This window comes from Petaurus breviceps, unplaced genomic scaffold (assembly GCF_028583685.1).
Source record: "Petaurus breviceps papuanus isolate PSGF00001 unplaced genomic scaffold, PetGlider_PUasm1.0 207, whole genome shotgun sequence".
Taxonomy (NCBI): Eukaryota; Metazoa; Chordata; class Mammalia; order Diprotodontia; family Petauridae; genus Petaurus; species Petaurus breviceps.
Window position 1 is genome coordinate 30,072,361 of NW_027185850.1, and position 26,201 is coordinate 30,098,561.

A 26,201-nucleotide genomic window follows, 5' to 3' on the forward strand; every position below is an offset into this window, starting at 1 on the left:
GCTCATTGTTTCTTGTAATACCATGATATTCCAACATATAATCAGCCATTCCCTAAGTAATGGGCTTTCTCTCAACTTTTAATTCTTTACCCCCAGAAAAGAGGTCCTCCTGACCCCAGGGCCAGTGCTCTACTCACTGCGCCACCTAGCCGCCCCTTGACTCACTTCATAAAGAGTCCTGTTCACTGAATGGGCATCACCTCACTCTAAGTGAGTACCTAAAAAGCCCTTAGCCTAGGAGGGCCAGGGTCTCCCACTGTATCCTGGGCCATCCCCAGTCGTCCTGATGAATATCTGGCCACTGGACTCATGTCTCTGGAAGAGAAAATGAGGCTGGTGACCTTGCACAGCCCTACCTCACTCACACCATGTCATTCATCATCATTGTGGTCCTTTTCAAGGATGAAGGACGAACACAGCACAATCAGAGATCCAGTGACGCAGCCTCCTGGCTGTTCATCACATATCTCCTGGTCCTGGGCATCTTTCACCTATTTATCACCTAATTAAATGGGTGAAAGGCGCAGGGGAAGGGGGTGTCTGTGACCTGATTGCGTAACTTCCAGCCAGCTTCATCCTTCCTCCCTTTGCTGCCAATTGGAGGCTGTTCTTCCGTCTCTGCTGGCTCAGGGATGGGTGCAGGGCTGGGCAGACAGACACTCAAGCCCCTTGTTCTCTCCTGACACTCCCAGTCTTTCCCCATCACCACCTCCCCTCCCTCACATCCACATCTGTGAACTCGACTCCTTTTAGGTTCCTGTGAGTCTTGTGACCTGGGCCCTATCTTTAAGGCTGTTTATCAGTCACTAAACATTCATTAAGTATCTGCTAGATGTCAGGCACTGGCGAGGAGGTGCCAAGGATACCAAGGAAGAAATGAGATGTCCCCTCCCCCAGACCACCCTCGTGATGACCTGTGCTTTTCTTGGGGAGCTTCTGCTACCAGCTCTGTAGCCCAGGATCCTACAGCCCGGGTGTGTCAAAGGCAGCTCTTAAACCCGGGTCTCCCTGCTCCTGAGGCAAGCCTCCATCTACTATACTCCAAGCACGAGTCAAGGGCTTTTTTTTCTGCCTGTGGCTCTCTGCCCTTTCTCTTCCCCCCTCTCCCTTTTTCTTCTTACTGTGACCTTTGACCCTTTGACTTCTTTCTCTGTGCCCTGGCCCCAGACCTTTTCTTGACTACCTGATCTTTGTTCATTTTAATGCTTCACTAACCATACAAGCCTTTGTTCCCCTGCCCTTTTGTTTCTCACCTGAAAATCCTCATCCTTGAATGACCACCATCACATGTCTTGTTTCCTGCTTCAGACTACTGAGTTCAAGTCTGCAACTTACCACCTCCCCACACTTAGAACCATCCCTTCCTGGATGTATGTGATGCTGTGTTATGCCATTTAAAAAAGGAGTTAGTAAATGTCCTCTGGTAACAGCTTTTGTAGAGCCAAGCTCCAGGGTGTCTTGTGTGTTCCCTTCTTTGGGTGATTTTGTGAACTATTTAAAAAAGAAGAAATGGGGGGGGTAGGTATTGTTTGCTTATTTGATGCTCTCCATTCTTTCAGGTTCTCCTACCAGATAAGTGACTTGTTCTACTTTTGGAAATGACTATTTGTCATTTTAAAAAATGCAAGCTTTAAAAAAAATCCTACTAATTACATTTTGTATTTCATATGCTATTTCTGAAGTTTGTTTCCCCTTGTAGAATGTCAGCTTGCTGAAGGCAGGCAGATAGGCAGGGACTTTTCCATTTCTGTCTCTGTATCTTGACCCTGCAGTGCCCTCCACCCCAAAGCCTGACACTCTGTAAGTGCTTGGGGATGCATTGATTGATGGATTGCTTGCTCTCTGTCTGAGAGCAGCCAGTCCCTGGCCCCTGAGCCTTAGCTGGCAGTACCTCTGGTGCTAGGCAGGGGCCTTAGCGCCCACTCACCTTCCCTCCACGCGAAGCCCTGGACCCTTTGGGCCCCAGAGCACCAGGTGGTAACTGGATTTGCTGCCACCCGTTGGTGGTTCTGGACACCTGTCCCTGGTGTGCCAGTGCTAGATTGTTGGTCTTACATTTTAATTCTTCAACTGCAAGGTCTATTTCTGTTCCACTAGCTTTTTCTAGCTCCTACTTTTATTGATGCACAAAGACAGATACCTCATAAATACTTGGAATAATGTGCCAGTGACCTTTTGGATTGTTCAGAGAGTGTTGGCACCGTGTAAGGGTTGAGTGTCTTCAGGCACCCAGACTCGTGGCCTCCTACTGTGGCCGAGGGCTTCCTGGACAGTCAGACTCAGCTCTCGGGACTCAGTTCTGACATTCTCTGCATCCGAGGCTCCTTGTCACCCCTGAGCCTGGCAGCAGGCCCAGAATCATCTGGCTGTTTTAGTAGACCCAGTATTTAGGGGAGTCTCCCTTGTTTTCCTTCATTTTGGGAAGACTCCTGGTTTGTGAGGCCATAACTTAGCCTGAGCCCCCTGATGGTTCTCATTGTAGAGAGGGGAAGCTGGTCCCTTTTGTCTTCTTGGGGGCTTGATGCTACTTGGCCCTTTCTCAGCAGCCCTTGGAATTGTTAACGTATGTAAAGAATTGGGGTAGAGGAAAATGCTTTCATATCCTAGGAACATTTTCCAAACACCTGCACAGATTCAGCACAAATAGGAGAAAGGAGCCTAGACTTCTATTTCTCTTTGGTGTAGGCTGCTCCTTTGTTGAAGGGGTAAGGATTCTTAGTGATGCAAGTGAGGGTAGAAATGGGCATTGAGCCATCCTTGGGAATTGGAGCTACTTCCTGACCAAAAACCAGTATTTGTCAACATAACTTTGCATTTCAGGGCTTGTTCCTGAGCCTGCCTAAGATCCCATGTTGTGGGGCAGGGAGGCTCTGCCAGCTGCAGGTGTGGTGGAAAGCCTTTTAGCCTCAGCTCTGCCCCCAGTTTGCCCTGGGACTTTTCTCCTCTCATATGTAAAATGGACAAGATTGATTAGATGAGCTCTGAGATACCCTTTCCATGAAGCCTTCCCTGAACCCCTCAGATTCCCCCTTCTTCATAGTGATCCCCCTTAACCTTTGTTTCACAGGTTTCTTCCACTCTGATTGTAGAATCCTTGAGGGATGGGAGGGGGCGGGGTGGTCCCTGCTGCTGTCTTACATCTGCTGCCTTCTCCCCAGAACTAAACACGTGTAGCCATGGGATAGCCCGGATGAGGGCTGGGGAACCTTGGGGCCACCAGGGGGCAGCATGAGAAGGACTATGGGGTCTCGAGATGGTGGAGGCTTTCTCTCATTTCCTTCATAATTTTGCCATTCAGTGGCAGTGATCTCTGATGTGTCATAGGAGGTTCTAGTCTGTGCGTGACCTCTGGGTGCTAGGTGTCCCTTGCCTCAGCCAAGATGGCAAGACTAACCAGGGGTGACTGTAATGCCAGACTCCCTCAATTCAGCTTAGAACAGGTAACTCCAGTTCACTCCAGTGTTTCCCCCTGCCCATTCCTCTGCTGGCAGGGAGGGAGAGGGTAGGAAGAATAGAAAAGGACTCACAGTACAGGGGGAAAAATTCTGGATTTAAAGTAAGTAGAGCTGGTTTCATAGCCAGGCTCTGCAGCTTACTCATGGTATGACCTTGGGTAGGTCACTTTACCCCTTTGGGACTTAGTGTCCTCATGTCTACAGCAGGAGGCATTGGACTAGATGTGCTCTAAACTTCCCTTCCAGTTCTAAGTCCCATGATGCTGTGAATAACAGAGAAATGTCTCTGCTCCTATCTCCTCTCTCTTTTTTATGACTCGACCCCAGACCCAGGCCCCACCCAGAACGTCAGGGACTTGTCGATGGCTTCTCAGTCCTCCCACCTTTGCTTTTGTTGGACTGGACTGGCAAGGTGGTCTCAGGTTGCTGCCCTTGTTGGCACCTGACCATTGGCCCAGAGAAGGGAAATGGGATATTGTTTCCAAGGAGCAAGGATAAGGCTGGTTAGTCTGGATTGTCAAGTGTGGGAAGGTGGGGAGAGGAGATGAGGGCCAGGTGGTGAAGAGCTTTTAATACCAAGCAAAGGAAGTTCTGTTGGATGCCAGAGGCCATAGATCCCATAAGGAGACAACCCTGGAAGGGATCTTCAGAGCTCATCTGGGTGGGCTCACTATTTCTCCAGTTGGAGAAGATTTGAAGTTCTTTTCCCCCAGGTCCTCATGACTCTCTTCACCCTCTGCCTCCCTTGGTGGCATGTTCTCACTTCTCACCCCATGATTCTCTGGGCCTCACCCTGGCCCTTTTCCAGCTGCTTCCCTTTCTCTTTATTTTGTTCATCCTCTGAAATGTACCAGATCTGTGAGGAATATTTCATCGGTTACTTTCTAACTGGTCTCCAGCCTGAGAACCTTAAAACTCATGGATTTTATGAAGTGCCTTAAGCCCTGAGCAGTTTGTTAAGATATGAGTCTGGCCACCCTTTCTGCACTGGTTTAATTTTCACTCATGCTGCCTTCTCACTGATATAGTGGGAGAGTTAGGATGCTCTGTTCTCCCCATTGCTGCTTCCAGGCTCTGTCTCTGCCACCATCACTCAGTACTCACTCCACCTTTGGGGTTCAGCCACGCAAAGTTCAGGTGACTGTTGTGCATAGACCTCCAGAATACTCTCCTTTCTTCCTTAACTTGTTAAGTGCCTGGCTCACAGACTTTCTTTCCTCCCCAACTTCTGCCTTACTCTCGGGCATCAGTATATTGATAACCACCTCAAAAACTCAGAATCTCCCAGTTTGTTGGCTTATTCATTTCCCCTGACTGTGACCCTTCTGCTCTGCCACAGCTCTTCACAGAGATGCTCATGCCCTGGATCTTGCCGTCACTTGCAAGCGTTCATTTCCACATTTGTGAGCTCTGAAATTCCTTTATCTGATCACAGCTTAGTGTTATCTCTTTTCTCCCTCTGTCTTGCTGCCCCTTGCTGTGATATTAATTCCTCTTCCCCTTGGTTTTTTCCAAGGCCATCACCTTTATGCTGGTTACTTTCTCTTCCCTTTCCTATTTTGACCCCTTGGTGATCCAGTTCAACTTCTCTTGCCCACTTATCCTATCATGCCCAGCTACATCCCAGTCTTGGATTATTATCACCATTGACTGCCTTTGCTTCAAGCTGAAGAAAACTGCAAAACCATGTTGAATGGACCCACTACAGATTTATGTTACATAATCTCAACTGGGCCCTCATTGCAGTAGGGCAGTCCTTTTATAGCTTCCTGATTAATTTACTATCCCAGTCTAAATAAATACCATTATTTAGACCTTTCCATCACTCCTCAAACCTCCCATGGCTCCCTCTTCCTCCAACCCTGTCAGCTAAGAATCTTAGGTCATAATTTACAGGAAAAATTGAGGCCATTTGATATGAGTTCCCTCTTCTCTCTGCCTCTTTATCTCACATCCCTCAGACTCTTGTCACTTTCTCCTCCTTTACCCCTGTCTCATATGAAGAGGCAGCCCTTCTCCTTGCCAAGGTAAACATATACAAGGGATCCCATTCCATTCCATCTTCTCCAGCAGATCTCCCCCTCTATCATCTTCACTTTCTCACTTATCTTAAATCTGCCCCTGACTACTAGCTGCTCCCTACTGCTTGCACAGTCACATATCTCTTATCCTCCAAAAGCCCTTACTTGTTTTGTCCATCTCCTCTAGCCACTAAATTTGTCCTCCCTTTTATGGCTAAACTTCTTGAGAAGGTCATGTGCAATAGGTGCCTCTGGTTCCGACTTCATTCCACAGAAACTATTCTCTTCAAAGTTACTGACAATCGCTTGTCAAATGACCTTTCCTCGGTTCTCAACCTTCTTGAACTCTGTCACCTTTGACACTGTTGATCAACTACTTCTCCTTGATTTTCTCTTCTCTTTATGGTTTTTGTGACTCCAGTCTCTCCTGGTTCTACTCCTCTCTCCCCTTTGCTGGATTTTCATCCAGGCCATACCTTGAACTGGGGACATCCCTCAAAGCCCTGGGCCCTTTCTTCTTCTGTTTCACTTGGTGATCTTCTCAGCTGCCATGGATTCAGTTACCTCTATGCAGATAACTCTCAGATTTGCTTATCAGCCCTACACTCTCTGCTGATCTCCAATCTTGCATTTCCAACTACCTATTAGACCTTTCAAATTGGGTGATGCATAGACATTTTAAACTCTGTATGTCTAACACTGAACTCATTATTTCCCCTAAAATCTTCCCTTTTTCCTAACTTTTTTTATTCTGTGGAAGCTATCACCATTCTTCCTAGTCACTCAGGCTGTCAGGCTAGATTTTATCCTTGCCTTCTTACCCTTTCTCATCATCCCCCGTATCTAATCTCTTACCAGTGACTCAATTTTACCTTTATAAGATCTCTTGCATGTGCCCCCTTCTCTCCATTGCCATTTTGCCACCTTGGTGCAGGCTGTTACTACCTCATGCCTGGACTAAGGCAGTAGTTGCTGGTGGGTCTGCATGTCCTCTCTCTTCCCTCCTCTGGTCCATTCAGCTATCAAAGTGATCTTTCAATATAAAATCTTTTTTTGTTTTTTAAAGCCCTTCATAACCTGCCTCCCCCCTTACTTTCTCAGTCTTCTCACACCTTACAATCCTTCCTGTACATTGGTCTTTTTTTTCTGGGTAATTAATCATTTTGTTATTGCTAGCAGATAGTTAATAGAAGGGGCAGGTTGTACTCTTGAATGCCAAAGACCCCTCGTTCTCCCTGTACATTGTGATCCAGTAACCCTGGCATCCTGGCTGTTTCTTGCTCAAAACACTCTGTCTCCTGACTGGTATTTTCACTGGCTATCTGACACCCAAGGCCTAGAATGCTTTCTCTCCTCTTCTCTGCCTTCTGGCTTCCCTGGCTTTCTTTAGGTCTCAGCTAAAATCTCACCTTCCACAAGAAGGCTCTCTCAGCCCTCCTTCCTCCATTTATCCTGTCTGTAATTGTTTGTACGTAGGTGTTTGCACATTGTCTCCCCATCAGACCATGAGCTCTTTGAGGGCAGGGCCTGCTCTTTGCTTTTCTTTGTCTGTTGGGGACTTAGCACAGGACCTGGCACATAGTAGGCACGTTGACTAATTAAGTAAGCATTAGAGTGACACCGCATCCGACTCTCAACTCTATGACCGGCTGCCCGTGGTTTGGCTCCTTTAATCAGAATGTTCAATGTGTGAAGGAGAATGGTAGGAAAAGACCCAGGAAACAGGTTGGTGTCTGACTGTGGAGGGCCTTCCCCAGGAAGAAATGGAATTCACCAAAGCCTTTGTTATTACAGATTGCGTTAAGCAAGCTACCGAGGCCTGATGGATTCATAAGCGAATTCTACCAAACATTTAAAGAACAATTAGTCCCGGTGCTATATAAACTATTTAGAAAAATGAGGCAAAGGAGTCCTACCAAATTCCCTTTTCTGACACAAATATGGTGCTGATACCTGAACCAGGAAGAGCAGAAACAGAAACAGATTGCATGAAAAGTATAGTTCGTTCCTTTCTAGACTGTTCTCCTGTGGCCATCCTTTACACACACACACACACACACACACACACTCACACACACTCTGCTGGCCCACTTTTTGTTCTCTGTGCACAACATTCCACCCCCACCTACGTATGTTTGCACAGGCATTTCTGGCCCCTCCTTCCCTTCCCTTGGAGTCCCTCATTCTTTTCAAGACTCCACACAAATGTAATCTTCGCAGGACCTTTGCTGATCTCCCTGGGTTTTGGTGCTCTTCCCCACTCCCCCATGCCAAATTACTTTGTTGAAATGTTTTATCTATTTGTGTCTGTGTTTATTCCCAGGGGAATGTAAGCTTCTTTCCCCAAGTTCTAGGTCTATTTTATTTTGCATCCCCACTGATTAGTATAGGACCTCTCATGTTGAAAGTGTTAAGAAATGCTGGTTGAAGGGAATTGAGCTGCCCAGCTTTCTGGAGTTTGAGCCCAAGTTTAGGGAGCACAGACGGTGCTTTAGAGCTCTGAGGAGGGGGCTGCCTGTTTCAGACTCCACGGCACCAGTGTTTCTGGGGACCGTGCTAACACAGTCTAATCAATCACACAATTTTGTGCCCTACCCAGGTACCAGATTTCAGTGAAATCTGTTAAAAATTACAGAAGATCCGCCTATTTAAATATGCGTTGGCTGTTGTTTTGTTTCAACCTGGCAGACAAACCACAAAACAAAATTAAGATGTAACTTGATACCCCTTAGGAATGTTTCAAATTTCATCAAAATTGGTCAATTCTTCAGAAAGTGATTGTGGGAAAAACAGAGAGAACGTGAAATGAAACTTGATTCCAGTGACAGACCTTCTTTCCTATGGTAGCAATCCAAGTTTTAATACATGCAGAACTCCATGAAAATCAGACAGGGAAGGGTTTTTACCTAACTAACCAAGGTTATAGATGGGCTTTAGAACTAGAAGGGACAGAAATCATCTAGCTGACTACCCTTTCCCCCTTTTCCCCAGTTCTAGGGACTGCATTTTATTTCCATTGGATATGTTTTTGTAGGTGTCTTATTTTTACATCATCTGTAATTCCCAGCATGTCCTATTCCCCTAACGCTACCCCCACTGCTCCTTATTTAGGTGGGGGGGAAGAACAAAAAAACCAGTTCAGCAAAACTAACCAGCGCATCAGAAAAGTCTGACCACTCATTGCCCTTCCCATCTGCACAGTAAAGTGTGGGCGGGTATCTACCCACCCTTCTTTTGGGGGGCTGAATTCGGTCATTGTAATTTCACATCATTTGGTTTTGGTGCGCTTTTCATCTACATTGTTTTCATTGTTCTCCGGGTTCTTCTGACTTCACTTGGCATCCGTTCATATAAGGCTTCCCATGCTTCTCTGCATTCATTATGTGCATCATTTCCCATAGTGTGGGATGTAATACTGCATTACATTCCTGTTTCACACTTGTTTTAGCCGTTCCTCAATGAACGGGCATCTACTTTGTTTGCAGTTCTTTGCCACAAATAGTACAGCGATGGATATTCTGGTTATTACGTCTTTGACAGTGGGATCAGCCCCTTTATTTTAGCTTAATTTAGTTATATTAATGGACAGTCATTCCAGATGTGCCCTATTTTCCCCACAGCATACAGCTCAATATCTGTTCATACAGGTCTACCCAGATTTTTCTGAATTTCTCATAGTTGTGCAATAATATTCCACAGTTTGTTTAACTCTGCCCTAACTGATGGGGACTCACTTTGTTTCCAGTTCTTTGATCCCACACAAAAAATGCTATTGTGAATATTTTGGCACGTGTGGAACTTTTCTTTCTGTTGTTAATCTCCTTAGGTATGTACCTAGCAATCAGCTCTTTTATTTTATATCCCAGGCAACCAAGATGTAAACAGTTGGAATATCATGTCCAAGGTCACTGGTAGTGTTCAGAGGATGCTCCATTTGGGGAGAACTATAAGGCCTAGAAGGTCTGAGCTGTCAGGACTCTTCGAGGTTTGTGAGTCCAACATCTTCATTTTTACCAAGGAGGGAGCTGAGCATCAAAGTGAGCCCAAAATGCTCTGAAGTTCTGGAGGGTGACAGGTCACTGAGCTGCCACTAGAACCTAGCAAGTCCCTGAGGCTTTCTGCTGCCAGACCTGTCTCTTCTCTTCAATTTGATGATTTATGTGGAGCTTTGATTTTTAGAAGCCCTGTTTCTGGAAACTCATTAAATTTGGGACTTATTTTATCAGCTGGTTATTAATGTCGTATTAATTTTATTCCTGGACTTACTTAGTTCTTTTCTTTAGACTTGAAGGAAACCGGGAGGCTAAAAATGAAATAAACTTCACAAGTACAAGATCAGAGAGGTATGGTTAGACAGCATTTTGTGTGAAAAAGATCTGGGGGTATGAGTGGACCCCAAGCTCCACAGGAGTCAGTGCATTGAGATCCAAGGGTACATTAACAGATGCAGGATTAAGAGAGTGAGGCTCCTTGGTTCAGGGCTGGACTAGATGGTTTGCAGTCATCTCTTTCAGCTCTCAAAATCTGAACTTTTGAAGCTTTTGAAGTGTAAGATAGGAAAAAATTTAGTGAATACTTATAAAGTACCCACTGTAGGCCAGGCCCTCTGGGTACAAAGGCAGAACTGGAATGGCCCTCATACTTAAGGAGCCTGCATTGTGTTGGGAGGGATAACACCCTATAGAAATAAAAAGCCGTACATGCCACCCAAATGCCAGGGTGATGGGGGTGGAGGAGGAACTGAGCTTTGAAGCAAAGGAGGGATTCTGTGAGGCAGAGGTGAGGAGGGAGGGAGGGGAGCAGCGTGGGCATGGAGACAGGAGATGGAAGGGCCGGTGTATGGAACAGCTTGAAGGTTCATTTGGCTCACTGTCTGTGGGAGGGGGTGCTGTGGGGTAGGCTGGAGCCAGCGCTCAGGGTGCTAGACAGGATTCTCTCTTTGGCCTTGGGCAAATCACACTTAGTCCTTCCCTAGGCCTCAGTCTTACAATTAGGAAAATGGGGATAATCACCCTAACGTCTGAGTTATTAGAGTGTTTTGAAGTTCAGAGGATGGTTGTATTCTATAAAGCTGCAGACATGTTGCAGCCTGGTCTGGTGGGGTGGGAGGTGCAGGGACTCCTCATTACATGAGGGGTGGGGCAGGACAGTGGACAGGGTGGCAAGAGTGTGGGGGGCCTCAGAGAGGTTGCAGCAAGGAGGCCTGTGTGCAGAGGCTGGGAAGGAGCTGCCCATGGTCACACAGGGGCCTCGCTGTGTCCCCATAGACAAGTTGCCTCACCTTGGAGAGCCTTAAGAAGTTTTCTGGTGAGGAGAACGTTGTTTGCAACAGGCAGGGAGTGTGCTTCTTGTGTGCTGAGGCCTGCCATCCCATTGAGCAGAGCAGATGGGATGCTGTGCAGAGCCTGAGTGCCTGCTGTCAGGGTGCTCACGGGCTGCCCTTGGTCCCCGTGCCCTGAGCCGCTGGCTGGCTGCACGTGGAAATTCCCTCTTTGTCACAACTTCCCAACTTTTCTGCCTGGGTGGGTTTTTTGTTTTTCTTTTCAAAATGTGTAATTTAATAAGTATTAATGAGAACCACCAGAAAAACTAATGACACATAAAACCTACTACTACCCACAGTTTGTCAAAGGTAACCGAATCCTAGTCTGAACGTTTTATTTTCTTCAGTGTCTCCATCCCTGCTCTCTTCCCCTTTTTGGGGGGGTGGGGTGGGTGTGACATTTTGCTTTCAGATCACGAATCCACAGGTGTTTGTCTCTCTCCAGCTCCTAAAGGTTGTTTGGAAGGGACCTACCCAAGGTCAGACCAGTTACTTTCTGTTACCCAGAAGATATTTTCTGTTTTTATTGATAAATTTTGTTTTAAAACATTTGGTATCTCATTTAGTCAAACCACCAAGTATCCTCCCCCCAAATGACGTTGCAGATAGGTGACTGATGGGTGTGTATCAGCACTTGCAGCAAGGGCAGAATTAGGAGAGATGGAACAGATGTGGCCTGAGAAGACTTCCTCAGTGGAGGGGGAACACCAGATTTGTTCCATTTAGGGTTGGGCCATTGAGTTATTTCTAAAATTATCATGAGGTTTTTTTTCAGGGAAAGGACTCCTGCTTTGGCCTTTTTTGTTCCTCTTTTGACCTTTGACCAGATTGACATTTGCTGGTCTTGTAGAGAGGCTGTTCTGGCCTGAAGGGGGGAGGGGTCATCAGCCTGGCGGGTGGGCTTGGCCTGTCTTTGCCTCCCCTCCTTTCCAGGGCTCTTTGCCGCCCAAGTGGTTTCTCCTGCACATGCCCATCTCTTTCTGTCCTCAGACAGGCAGGCCTCCCACCCTTTCCCCTGCTGTGCGTGGGGCAGGCGGCCTGCAGTCCCTGGGCAGCCGCTTTGTTGGCGAGGCCCCAAGACTATCCTCAGGCCTCACAGGGCTCCTCTCCTGTATTTTTCTTTTATCCCCCAAACAAAAAACTGCCTCAAGATTTGTACAATGTTCACTGTCAGTGTCTTGGATGATTTTGTGGGGCTGCAAGTGTCTCACTTGCCAAGTTAGGCTCAGTGGCTTTGTGGGATTATTAGAGTCTTTATCCCATAGACTAGGTTTTTTCCCAAGCTCACAAAGTCACTTTGCATCCCAGGGGCCGCCTCCCTTTATATGTGAGCTGTGGACCTGCTTGCTCAGGAAGGTGTCTGCTGGCTTTACGTGACCTAGCCAAGGACGTTTGTAGAAGGAAAAGCTAAGCTGGAGTGGCCAGTGTTTCTGTGGCAGCCACAGGAAAGCCAAAAGCAGAGAGGCCCTGGGTCCTCTTAATGTCTCTGTGACTATCAAACTTAGGGAGAACTGATGCCTCCAGGGAGGGAAAGAAGGAGAAAAGAAAGCTCAGTTTATGTCAGAGGTTCCCAAAATGGGCTGACTGAGCCTCTGCTCATTCCTGGGCTGGGGGATGCAGGTTCTGTGTGGAACTAGGGCTGATGGGGAGAGCCCTGTGTGCAAGGCCTTTGGGGTGGGGGAAGTGGGGGGGGGGTTTGCCTGCCTTTGCCAGGGCTGATTATTTACATATTGGGAGAGTGAAAGAAAACAGATGGCAGGCAGACAAGCAGGGGTTCCCTGGCCTTGTGGCCCTCTGGGCTCTTGCATTCACTCTGCTAAGAGTTTGCCTATAGATACAAGAAAAGAATGGGCATGTAGCCTGTCCCAGAGCTGTGGGGGTGCAGGAAAGCATTTGGGGAGCACCTCCAGCATCTGTTGGCCTGATGCTCTGTGTGTGGCAGCTGCCAGCTGCTGGGGAGTGACTCTGGGTCCTGGAATCCTAGAATTTTAGGATCGGAAGGGACTACAACAGCTCACCACTGTAGTACACACTTGAAAGTGGGCATCCAGCTTCTGACTGTCGAAACAGCTTCCCCTTTGGGGCAGCTCTTAGTGTAAAGAATAAAGAAGTGTTTCCTGACAGGCAGCCTGTCCCCCTCATTGTTCTTGATTCTGCCCTCTGGGGCTCAGCCCAGCAGTTCTTATTTCTGGTACAGTTATGCATTGGGAAGGAAAAGAGGAGCTCAGACCCCCCTCAATGAGGGCCTTGGGCCTATGGCTTCAGAGGCCCCTTCCAGCTTGGGGGTTGGCCTGCCCATCATTGCCCCCCTTCCAAAGGCTGACCTTCTCTTCCTTCAGCCCTGGACAGTACTGTGGGCAGCACCTGGAGTCCTGGCACCTTTGCTTCTTTGCCTAAGACTTTGTAACTTTGGGGTGCATTTTTAAAGTGTCCTCTGTACCCAGGTGAAGTGAGTTAATCTCCCTCTCTCACCCTTTCCCTCTCAACACCCCCTCCACCCTTTCTCTTCCCTCAATCCTCTCTCCCAACGGATTGATTTAAACTCACCTTTTCCTAGTTAGTCCATGATTTGACTTAGGCACAGCTACTTGGTGAAGATACTGATTGTCCTTTTTGCCACTGTTCCTGAGCCCCCATGAATCAGAGAGAGAGAGAGAGAGTTTGTCACTTTGTGGTTCTGACGCCCCCTTTCTCCTGCCTGCCAGACAGATGTGTTGTTGCTGAGCTGTGATCTGATAACAGATGTTGCACTCCATGAGGTTGTGGACCTGTTCCGAGCACATGATGCTTCCCTTTCTATGTTGATGAAGAAAGGCCAAGCGTCCCTAGAACCGGTCCCAGGACAGAAAGGAAAAAACAAGCCAGGTAAGAAACACCTGAGGCGTTGTTCTTCCACCTGTCTCATAGCAGAAGAGAGCTAGGATTCAAGGTGACATTGTTTCAGCCTCTCATTATCAAAGTCCAACCAATATATTTTCATAAAGCACTGACCTCCATCCCCTAGTGTTGACTGCAACCCATCTGTGCCTTTCCATCTTCAACAGTCATGTCCAGGTCCTTCCCTAAGTCCCAGGCTCTGAGAGGTGGAAAAGACCCAGGGGGTATTGAGGTTGGATCCTTGTCACCCAGACAAGAACCCTAATATCTACCATATACTAGACTTAACCCTCCCAGAGTGGGGTCCTACCCACACTGGCAATAAACAGTGCTTCCTGTTTAGCCCTCCAGGTTTCAAAAGAACAAGTTTTGCCTCTTCCCCTGGTTGTCGAGGCCTTTGTTTCCTGCCAGGTACAACAGATAAATGAGAAGCCCCTGGGCCCCCCAGGGGATGGCCTGTCAGCCCCCTCGGAGCCATCTGTCCACAGCACACGAGCCTCCTTGGGCCCTTCTCCTTATGAGCTCTGGGGCCTTCTGAGGTCAGATGTCCCAGTGGGGAGAAGGCCTTTTGGATTGTAGCAGAGGAATGAGATGGCCATTGAAGAGGGGGTGCCGCTGTCCTCTTACCGCCTCCATTCTTCCAAGCTTTCTTCTCTTTCCCTCCAGTTAGAGATCAATCTAAGGAGGGAATGGGCTCTGTAGATGTTGGGTATCACTAGTGTTATCAGTCTGCCTCTTCACTGAGGCCTTTTCCCTCCCTTCCCTTCTCCCATCTCCACCTCTCACCCCTTTCCCTCAGCCATCTTCTTTTTAAAATTTAATTTTTCAATTAACAAACACCTTCCCCTCCCCCATTGAAAAGAAAGAAAAGTGGATTCCCACATTGACTGTGGCTACAAACTTGTGTCTTCTTCAGCCCCTTGAGTGAATCACTCCTGTCAGTAACTTGCCTTCTCCCAGGGCCTCTGGAGGCATCTTGGTCACTGAATTGATTGAAGCCTCCTGCAGCCTTAACTTTACTGTCAGCCCAGTAAGGAGGAACTTGTATTGGCTTCTGGGGAGCCTCCCTTCTTCCTGCCTCTGAACACAGAGCCCTCCAGGCTGTGCCGGGCTTGGCCAATCTCTGGTCAAAGCAAGACGCTGCTGGCTTTTTGGGTGGCATCCTTCTGGGGAAAGTCTCCACATGCTTTTTTTGCTTTCTGGAGGGCAGTTGGGGTTAAGTAACTTGTCCAAGGTCACATGGCTAGTTTTTTGTGTGTTAAGTGTCTGAGGCCAGATTTGAACTCAGGGACTCCTGACTCCAGGGCCGGTGCTCTATTCACTGCGCCACCTAGCCACCCCTGATTTCTTCTTCTTTTTTTTTTTTTTTGCCTTTTTGGAGAACAATTTGGGTTAAGTAACTTGCCCAAGGTTAAAAGGCTAGTTTGTGTGTGGGTGTGGGTGTAGGTGTGGGTGTTAAGTGTCTGAGGCCAGAACTGAGCTCGGGTCCTCCTAACTCCAGGGCTGGCGCTTTACTCACTGAGCCACCTAGCCGCCCCCTTCACATGCTTTTGGTGTAGATGGCCCCCTAACTCACTGTCATGTTTGAGGCCTGTTGGTTATCTTCATCCTGGTTTAACCCATTTGCCGAGATGGTTTTACCCAGGTGTGACCCGCTAGACTTGCTACAGCTTCCTGGAGCACCAGGTGAGGGTAGACCCCAAAGGTGGATGAGCAGCCCCAAAAAGCACTCAGCAAACCCTCATGCCAGAAGTGCTAATGCTCCTGAACACCCCATATATCCCTTTTGAGTTCCCTATCCCTGGTGGTCTTCTAGTGGAGGCTAGATTACCCTTTGGATGTTATGGAGAGGATTCCTGTTTTGAATATGTATAGGGCCGGACCTCAGAGGGCCCTTTCAAACCTTTGGGATTCTGTGATTCTTTTAACCACTTGTGAATGAGGGGCACAAGAGTTGCAATGGTACGAAGAGAAGGTGGGGGAAGGAATTTCAGCAAAGGAAGAAGCATCTGACATGGTGAAAGAATTGAAGAGACAAGGGACAAAGTTAGAGTTGTCACTGGAACAGGGATGCTGTTGCTTGGGGAGAAGACATGCAGATAGCTGGAGCCATGTTGTTCTCAGGGATCAAGGTTCACACTATTGGAATGGATGCTCATCCTGAGGGAGGAATGTAGGGAATTGAATGAAGATGGAGCCTTGGGGCCCCAATACTGATGAAACAAGAGGGCCTAGTGCCATGGAGGGGGCTTGTAGGAAAAGGGGTGGCCTTATATCCTCAACTTCACAGTGAGGTCCTGACTATGCTGAAGCACTTTTCCAGAGGCAGGCTTTGAAGGGAGCTCATTTTCTTCCAAAGGAAAGTTGGGTTTTCTCAGAACTAAGCTGTGCAGGGGGCTGGGATTTTAACTTCATTGAGATCATGATTATTCTCTCAGCTATAAGGGAGAAAATATAATTGGAGACCAACGGGAGTGGGGAAAGAGTTAAAAATACAACTTAGCTGAAAAATTATCTGTAAACTGTTGGTTCCAGGCCCTTCCTTTCGTTATGTGGTTTTGTGAGCCCCAAGGAGTTGGGCAGGGCCAGAATATTCCAGGATTTATCCAAAAATAACATCCTAAGTTTTTCTTTGCATGTTTGAATCAGAGTCATTCCACTGGGGACTTGGTTATTCAGTCCAGTGTCAATATGATGGAGCCCTTCATAGGTGGGCTTGAGGTATGGAGAACACTGACCTATGAGCTGGGAGATCTGAACTCCAGTTTCACTTCTGCCATTGACCAGCTGGATGGTCACGTGCAAGTTGCTTGATCTCTCTGGGCCTCATTTCCCTCATCTTTAAACTGAGGGGGCTAGATGATATGATTCCCAAGGTCATTTCTAGCTCTGGATTTGAGCAGGGGTTCTTAACTGGGGCCCATGGGTCCAGAGATTTCAGAGGGTCCATCATCTTGGATGGAACTTTATTTTCACTTGAAATCTAGCATGTCTTTTAATTATGAATGCAGGCCATAAACCACAGTAGTTTTGGCTTTGCCAGACTGCCTAAGGGGTCCATGGCCCCCAAATGATGAAGAGTGCATAATCTGCCTGCCTGCTCCATAAACTGTGTATGCCCTTTCAAACCCTGGCTCCTATTTGATGCATTCTCTTTGTAGGACTGTGGCTTGAGCTAAGGCCTAGTCCAGGGGTGGGGAACTGCAGTCTCGAGGCCACATGTGACCCTCTAGGTCCTTGGGTGCAGCCTTTTGACTGAGTCCAAGTTTTACAGAACAAATTCATTTGTTAAAGGGATTTGTTTTGTGAAGTTTCCCTGCCCCTGGCCTAGTCCATCCCCCACACTTCACAGGCTAAGATGCTCAGGCACAGTTTTTTGTGTTAAAGATACAGCTAACATGTGTACAGGGCTGCTTTAAATGCTTTTGTCCATATGTTATCTCATTTGGGCACTACAAGAAGCACATAGAATCTAAGATTAACTCCATAGCTGGGGCCACTGGCATCTCTGGATGTCAGTCCTCTCCAGGGCCCTTTTGGAGCCTCCCTAAATTCATCACCTGCCCAGAGTCATCAAGTTGGTAAACGTCAGACACAGTGTGAGCCCAGGGCTCTTGACTCCAAACCCAGTGTGTTTCTCACTGCACCACACTTTCTCTCTTGAAATGTTTTGTGCCTGAGGCTTCCTAGTCTGGGTGTGGCACAGTGGAGAGAGTGCCCATCTGTGAAATGGGGATTAACCCCTCCCAGGGTTGTTTTAAGGATCAGATGAGACAGTATCTGTAAGTGCTCTGGTAACCTTAAAGTGCCCCACAAATGCTCACTCTGCATGGCTGGATCAGTTCACAACTCCACCAAAAATAATGCTCACTATCCTTAAAGCTCAGACTTAGGTGGAGCTGGCCAGGAATCTGCTGTAGAATGTGTCTCCAAAGCATCGATGGCTTTGTATCTTTCCTTGCTGGCACTCAGTGAACATTGAATACTTGCTTGAGGAATTGAATGGAATCAGATTAAGAATGGCTAGTCTTGGGGCAAAGCCAAGATGGTGGAGTAAAAGCACAAACTTGGCCTGGGCTCTGGCTCCCACTACTTCTAATACCTGTAAAAAAAATGACTCTAAACAAATTTTAGAGCTACAGAGCCCACAAAGAGACAGAGAGAAACAAATCTCCCACTGAAGGCAGCCTGGCAGGCCGACAGGAAAGGTCTACCGGAGCACGCTGGGAGCCAAGCACAGTCCCCCATGAGCTGTGAGCCAGAGCAGACTTCAGGAGAGCGAATCACCAGCAGCTTTGGCAGTGTCCAGACTTCTCAACCCATAAACGCCAAAGAGAAAATAAAAGGTCAGTGGAGAACTCTGCTGGAAGGGTGAAGGAAGAGCTTGGTCTAGCCCCTGCCCCCGGGGCGAGAAGTGGAGAAGCTGCTGCCGTGTGGCTGCTTCCAGAGCTCCTGGCCTGCAGGTTGTAGAGGGACCAAGTGACCATTCAGAGGGTAATGGCTTTTGCTTTGACCTGCTTGGATCTGGGTCGCGGTCTTGAGTGGTGGTCCTGGGGTGTGTGGCCAGTGTGTCAGAGCTTGTGGGGGCTGTAGAGACGGTGCCCAACTAATAGCTCTGGCAGCTGCGAAAACCCCAGCCATTTGGGAAAAAGCTCTCTCCATTCTGGAAGCAGAGTTCTACCGTGGCAGAGAACTCAAAAGTCAAGTAATTGGCAAAATAATCAAGCAGAGGAAGCCCAGTCAGACCATAAAATCCTTTTTTGGGGACCAAAAGGATCAAAGGCACGGAACTGGAGGAGGACAATGAAGTCAGAACTTGCGCATCAAAAGCTTCCAAGAAAAATATGAACAACTGGTTACAGGCCATGGAGGAGCTGAAGAAGGATTTTGAAAATCAGATAAGAGAAGTGGAGGAAAAACTGGAAAGAGAAATGATAATGATGCAAGGAAATCATGAAAAGTGAATCAACAGCCTGCTAAAGGAGACCCCCAAAAATACTGAAGAAATTAACACCTTAAAAAGTAGACTAACTCTTAGGGTGGCTAGGTGGCGCAGTGAGTAAAGTGCCGGCCCCAGAGTCAGGAGGACCCAAGTTTGGGTTCTGGCCTAAAACACTTAACACCCACACACATGCACACAAAAAAACAAACTAGCCGTGTAACCTTGGGGAAGTTACTTAACCCCAATTGCCCAAAAAAAAAAAAAAAGCAAAAAAAACCCCCAAAATCCAAAAAAGTAGACTAACTCAAATGGCAAAAGAGGCCCAAAAAGCCAATGAGAAGAATGCCTTAAAAAGCTGAATTTGTCAGATGGAAAAGGAATTTCAAAAATAAGTGAAAAAATAGAAGGCAATATGAAATATCTCACTGGAAAAACCACTGACCTGGAAAATAGATCCAGGAGAGACAATTTTAAAATTATTAGACTACATGAAAGCCATGATCAAAAAAAGAGCCTAGACACCGTCTTTCAAGAAATTCACAAGCAAAATTGCCCTGATATTCTAGAACCAGAGAATTGAAAGAATTTACCGATCACCTCTTGAAAAAGATCCCAAAAAGAAAACTCCTAGGAATATTATAGCCAAATTCCAGTGTTCCCAGGTCAAGGAGAAAATACTGCAAGCAGTCAGGAAGAAACAATTTGAGTATTGTGTAAACATAATCAGGATAACACAAGACCTAGCAGCTTCTACATTAAGGAATCCAAGGGCTTGGAATATGATATTCCAGAGGTCAAAGGAGCTAGGATTAAAACCAAGAATCACCTACTCAGCAAAACTGAGTATAATGCTACAGGGGAAAATATGGTCATTCAATGAAAGAGAGGATTTTCAAGCATTCTTAATGAAAAAAGCAGAGTTGAACAGAAAATTTGACTTTAAAATACAAGAAGCAAGAGAAACATAAAAAGGTAAACAGGAAAAAGAAATCATAAGGAACTGTAATTAAAGTTGAATTATTTACATTCCTACATGGAAAAACAATAATTGCAACTCATGAGACTTGTCAATATGATGATAGTTGAAGGGAATATGTGAGCCAACTCTAAGTGGTTTTTCATATATACATATACACACGTATATGTAGAGGGGGGGTATATGTGTGTATAAATAGATATGTGAGTGTGTGCCTATGTGAGTACATGTATACATAGACAGAGGGCACAGGATAAGTTGACTATGAAGGGATGATATCTAAAAAATAAAATTAAAAGGTGAGAGGAATATATTCGAAGGAGAAAGGGAGAGATAGATTAGGGTAAATTATCTCATAAAAGAGGCAAGAGAACCCTGTTACAATGGAGGGGAAGAACAGGAAGGTGAAAGGAAATGGGTCAACCTTACTCACACTGGATTTGGCTTAAGGAAGAAATAACATATACATTCAATTGGGTATCTTACCTTATAGGAAAGCAGGGGGAAAGGGGATGAGAGGGGGTATGATAGAAGGGAGGGCAGATTGGGGGAAAGGGTAGTCAGAAGCAAACACATTTGAATAGGGACAGGGTCAAAGTAGAAAATAGAATAAGTGGGGGGCGCGATAGGATGCAGGGAAATATAGTTAGTCTTTCACAATATAACTACTATGGAAATGTTTTGTGTAACTACACATGGACAATCTATGTTGAATTGCTTGTCTTTCCGTGGGGGTGGGTGAGGAGGGAAGAAGGGAAAGGCTCTGGAACTCAAAGTTTCAAAAACAAATGTTTAAAAAAAAATTGTTTTGTTTTTTTTTACATGCAACTGGGAAATAAGATATACAGGCACTGGTGTATAGAAATACATCTTGCCCTACTAGAAAGTTGGAGGGGGGTAGGATATAAGAGGGAACAGATTGAGGGAAGGGGTATTCAGTAGGCTCGCTATTTTGGGGTGGGGGTAGGGGAAAGATGGGGAGAAAAATTTGTAACTCGAAATCTTGTGGAAATAAATGTTGAAAACTAAAAATAAATAAATAAATTGGCAAAAAAGAATGGCTAGTCTTGACCTTGGGTCTGGGTTCATATTCTGCCTCTGATAGCAGTTAGGAGGCTGTGTAACCCTGGGGCAGTCATTGAACTGAGTCTGTTTTTTCCAAGGTAGAGTAGGAGTAATAATAAGCCTGTTATTTCTCTGGAAGGATTGTCATGAGACCCAAATGCAAACATACTTATACAGGACTTGGCATTGCTTGGATGTTATTTATTATAATAAGAATGGTTATTACTAGCAATTTAGGGGAAACAGGAAACAATCATGAAGAGTCAGACACACCAGACTGACTGAACAACTATAGCTGGCATGTAGTAGGCACTTCATAAATGTTTGTTAACTGACTGAGTGACTGCATCTGCCCATACTTAGAGAATGGTTATGTAGCAGCCGATCCAGGATCACTCAGAGCAGTCCTGACCAATCAGTTCCATTTCCTTTTTTGTTGGGGTGAGAGGGCTCCTCAGGGGGGTGACCACAGAGTTGATGCCCTGGCCCCAGCCCATGTGTAGCCTTGTTTCCTGCTGGACAGGCTGGCTGGGTTCCTCTCTGTTCCTAGAATGTGATGCTTACCTTCTCCACACTGCTCAAGTCTTTGCCTGAAATACCCTTCTCTTCTCTTTGACCACTCGCTCTCCAGTTCCTTAGGCTGCCTAGCAGCAGCATAGCCATCTTTTGAGGAATAACTAGAGAACAGTCCCAGACACCCCCTAAGGGGCGCCTTTACCATTGGAACCAGGCAGCTGCTCCACAGGCCCCTGTTTGAGCCAGATGGGCACTGGCTTTGCACGCATCTTCTCTTGGGGTCTGTGAATGTGTCACTGGTAACATGTAATGTGGATCAAGGTTCTACGTGTATCAGGGTTTGGCTCTGAGGAGGGGGAGCTTGCTCCTTAGTGAGCCAAGGCCCTGGTAGCCAGTGCACGCCTGATAGTCTGCTTCTTGTGATTCAGTGGAGCAGCGGGACTTCATTGGAGTGGACAGCACGGGCAAGAGGCTGCTCTTCATGGCTAATGAGGCCGACTTGGACGAAGAGCTCGTCATTAAGGCATCCATCCTGCAGAGGTAAGCCATGACAGTGTCTCAAATTGGTATGAAGTAGGTGGGGAGGACAGTGTTGTGAGCTCAGCTGACCTGTGTGAAATGGCTCTCAGTGCCTGCGCCTCTTCCCCAAGGTGGCGATCATTAGGAAACCTTTGCCTTCTTGCCACCCTTTTCAGCCAGGGGAAACCCTCGAAGAGGGAGGATTGAAAAGCCCTGGGTTTGTTTGGGATCATGTCCTTTTGGGCCTGTCATGTGTACATGCATGCATTTGGGGAGGGTTGTTCAGAGCCTTCTGTGGGCACAAAATCTAGCTGTTTGTCTTTTGCTTTATCTGGGCATAGGGCCATAAGGCAGCCAGAATATTTTATGTGATGTTGTAGTTAACAAAAATAAAGATAAAAGTCAGCTTTCAGCTGACCCAGTGACCCCCTTCCGCCAGATGCTATACAAAGAATAGAGGCCCTTCTCCAGTCACAACACATGGCTGTGGAAAGGGCAGTGGTTGGACTTTCTGTCATCTGTGTGCTTCCCTCTGTACCTATCAGGAGGTGTCCTTGCCCTCTGCCAGGGCATGTTGGGCATTGTGATAAGCACTTGACAAATATCTCATTTGATGTGCTTGTGGCCAGTGAATAAGTAGTGTATCTGGTGTTTCCTTCGTTCACTAGGAACTCTGCCTAGGCACTGTCAGTCTGGCCTGTGGCTGTTAGAACAGTGCCAGACTGAACAAAAACAAGGTCAGGAATCTCAAGGAAATCATGGAAAAAATTGGGTGAAGGGGGCCTCAAAGCACCAGATCTTCCTTGTTCCATGAAGCAGGAGGAATCCAAGCTTTGGTTGATCTGGAGGGCACAGACTACGTAAGTAAGATCTAAAGCAGTGAGCCACTGGGGCTTGCCCAGTGTTCAGCAAATCCAAGAATGCCAACGACTGCTTAGCTAGACTTCTGTTTAAGCCCAAACTACTGGGAAAACGGAAGGCAGCTGGCAGGGAGGAGGCCCCATGTAAGGCATCATAAGCTCCAAATAGAACTGGGACCTCAACATAAAAAAGTGGCATCGGTCCAAAACCAGAGGAGAATGGCAAGGAGGCCCCTGGCACAAGCATTGCTGGGCAGGCAGGACTTCATAAGTGCCAGTCCCTGAGCTCAGCCTGCTGACTACAGGGAAGATGGGAAAGAGCCCCAGCCTTGAGGAGCTCACGCTCTAATGGGGGAGTCTGGGGCTGGGAGTGGGGGAGATAAGGCACATACAGACACACCACCATGGTGTGGTAGGGATGGCTCTGATGGCTGGGGCTTCCCATAGGGATTTTAGTGACAGATCTGGGCTGGAAGTACTGCTCTTGGGAGTCTGGATCAAGGGCTCTTCTCACTGTGCAGGGCTGTTTTTTTGTTCTAAGTATTATTTCCCCCCATTTCCTGGATCTTGGTCCTCAGTGCCCTTTGGGAGTTTCCTTTGTTGATTGGATGAGGCAGGTGTCTGCAGAAGGGAGCAGGGAGAGAGCCTCTAGAGCTAAGCACTGGGCTGCTTTCTGCCTCAGTCTTGTGATGGCCAAGCTTCTGGGCCTTCTGTTGTGGTGCGACAGCAGTCTTTACAGTCTTCTCATTTCTTTTTTTTTTTTTTCAATTGTTTATTTACTTTTAGTTTACAAGATTCAATTCCACAATCCCTTGGGTTTCAAATTTTCTCCCCCTCCCTCACCCCATGGCGGCATGCAGTCAAACAGAGAATCTACAAATACCTTCACATTAAATATTAGTCAGGTTGTAAAGAAGGATTATAACCAATGGAATGAACAATGGGGAAGAGGAAAGAAAACAAAACAAGAAAAAGAAAGAGAGCAAATAGTTTGCTTCAATCTGCATTCAGACTGTGCAGTTCTTTCTCTAGATGTGGATATCTCTTTCCATCATGAGCCTTTTGGAATTGTCTTATAACCTTCCATTGCTGAGAGGAGCCCAGTCTATCAAAGTTAGTCATCACACATACATTGTGTCTGTAATTGTGTACAGATTTCTTCTGGTTCTGCTCTTCTCACTCAGCATCAGTTTATATAAGTCTCTCCAGTTTATTATGAAGTCTGTCTGCTCTTCATTTCTTATAGCAGAAGAGTATTCCATTACATTCTTATACCACAGTTTGTTCAGCCATTCCCCAATTGATGGGCATCCCCTTGATTTCCAATTCTTTGTCACCACAAAAAGAGCTGCTATAAATATTTTTGTACATATGGGTCCTCTTCCCACTTCTATGATCTCTTTGGAATACAACCCTAGAAGTGGTATTGACTTATTCATAGCCCTTTGGGCATAGTTCCAGATTGTTCTCCAGAATGGTTAGATCAATTCACAACTCCACCAACAATGCATTAGTGTTCCAATTTTTCCACATCCTCTCTAGCATTTATCATTTTCCTGTTTTGTCATCTTAGCCAATCTGGTTGGTGATGTGGTATCTCAGAGTTGTTTTGATTTGCATTTCTCTAATCAATAGTGATTTAGAGCATTTTTTCATTTGCTTATAGATATATTTAATTTCATCCTCTGAAAACTGCCTGTTCATGTCCTTTGACCATTTATCAGTTGGGGAATGACATGTATTCTTATAGATTTGATTCAGTTCTTTGTATGTTTTAGAAATGAGGCTTTTATCAGAGACACTGGTTGTAAAAATTCTTTCCCAATTTTCCACTTCCCTCTTAATCTTGGTTACATTGGCTTTATTTGTACAGAAACTTTTCAATTTAATGTAATGAAAATGATCCATTTTGCATTTTATAATGCTCTCTACCTCTTGTTTCCTTATAAAATCTTCCCTTTTCCATAGATCTGACAGGTAAACTATTCCTTGCTCTCCCAGACTACTTACAGTATCAGCCTAGATCATGTACCCATTTCAACTTGATTTTGGTATATGGTGTTAGATAATGGTCTATGCCCAGTTTCTGCCATACTATATACCAGTTTTCCCAGCAGTTTTTGTCAAATAGTGAGTTCTTATCCCAATAACTGGGGTCTTTGGGTTTATCAAACAGTAGATTACTATAGTCATTGGCTGCTGAGTCTCATGTACCTAATCTATTCCATTGATCCACTGGTCTATTCCTCAGCCAGTACCAAGTAGTTTTGATGACTGCTGCTTTATAGTACAGATTAAAGTCTGGCATGGCAAGGCCACCCTCCCTAGTGTTTCTTTTCATTAATTCCCTGATATTCTGGACCCTTTTTTCTTCCAAATGAATTTTGTTATCATTTTTTCTAGCTCTGTATTTTTTTGGTACATTGATTGGCATGGCACTAAATATGTAATTTAATTTAGGTAAAATTGTCATTTTTATTATATTAGCTCAACCCAGCCACAAGCAACTGATGTTTTTTCCAGTTAGTTAGATCTGACTTTATTTGTATGAAGAGTGTTTTGTAATTGTGTTCATATAGGTCCTGGGTCAGTCTTTTCATTTTTTTACCTCATTTCAGATCCAGAGACCTTGATTTGTATTGATCAAAAGCAAGAGAGTCTGCACCCACCCAGAAACACCTGGCCATTTAACCTTGAGCAAATTACTTAACCGCAATTGCTTAGGGGTGGCCAGGTGGTGCAGTGAGTAAGAGCACCGGCCCCAGAGTCGGGATGACCTGGGATCAAATACGGGCTCAGATATTTAGCACCACACCCAGAAATAACTGGCTGTGTAACCTTGAGCAAGTTACTTAACCCCGATTGCTTTAAAAAAAAAAAAGCAAGAGAGTCTTAGGAAAGTAATGTATAAAGTGGTTAGGCAGCAGTTGTTCTGAACACAATCTGGGAGTTTGGATGGCCTGACAACTCAGAATGAGCCCGTGGGGGATGTGACCGCCCCCAAATAAATGGGATCTTGGACTGCATCGAGAGAGATAGAGCTTCCAGGAATGTGGAGGTGACAGTCCCACTGTGCTCTGTTCTTGTGAAGCCCCCAAGGTAGAACCTGGAACATGGGGTTGGGGGAGGGGGCATTTAGAGTGGCCAGTTTAGGGTTGGCATCAGGAAGAGCTGCCCAGTAGAGAGCATGCCAGCGTGGAACAGCACGCTGAGAAGTGCTGACACCCCCTCCTTGGAGCTGTCCAGGGCACACTAGATGGCTCCTTGTTGGGATTACCCTCACAGGGATTACTGCATGGGGCTAGGCTGGACCTGCTCCCCTCCTTGGACTTGGACTCAGGCCTTCAGAGGTTTCAGAGTAGGGCTAGGAGCCTCTGCTCTTTAATCTCTGTGCCTTTTTATGGTTTTGGGGAAATGGGACCTTGTGAGGGGGGTGGAGTCCTGGGCCACCTGCCCAGACCCCACATGAACTGTTCAGTGAGGATACTTCCCAGAGACCCAAGATGTAGGATTTACAGGCTGGAATTTTGGAGTCTTCTCCAATTTAGCCTTTGGCAGCTTGTAGCCTGGAGAGAACATGAGTGTTCTGCAAGCTTTGTTTGCTTCCCTTCTTAGAAAGAGAGCTCAAGCAGTTGTTTTCCTGGGGG

General features: G+C 46.3%; 2 protein-coding genes across 2 annotated transcripts in view; one reads left to right on the plus strand and one right to left on the minus strand.

Moving 5' to 3' along the window:
- LOC138164756 (uncharacterized) overlaps nt 1-21,322 on the minus strand; it is a 37,277-nt gene extending 15,955 nt beyond the window's left edge. The window contains exons 1-2 of the mRNA XM_069092720.1: nt 21,224-21,322; nt 10,758-10,947 (exon numbers count right to left, since the gene is read on the minus strand). Coding sequence (XP_068948821.1) covers nt 10,758-10,947; nt 21,224-21,322 — 289 coding nt within the window. The remainder of the gene's footprint in view (nt 1-10,757; nt 10,948-21,223) is intronic.
- LOC138165043 (translation initiation factor eIF2B subunit gamma-like) overlaps nt 1-26,201 on the plus strand; it is a 91,363-nt gene that overhangs the window by 12,718 nt on the left and 52,444 nt on the right. Inside the window, exons 4-5 of the mRNA XM_069093140.1 lie at nt 13,505-13,664; nt 21,604-21,715. Coding sequence (XP_068949241.1) covers nt 13,505-13,664; nt 21,604-21,715 — 272 coding nt within the window. The remainder of the gene's footprint in view (nt 1-13,504; nt 13,665-21,603; nt 21,716-26,201) is intronic.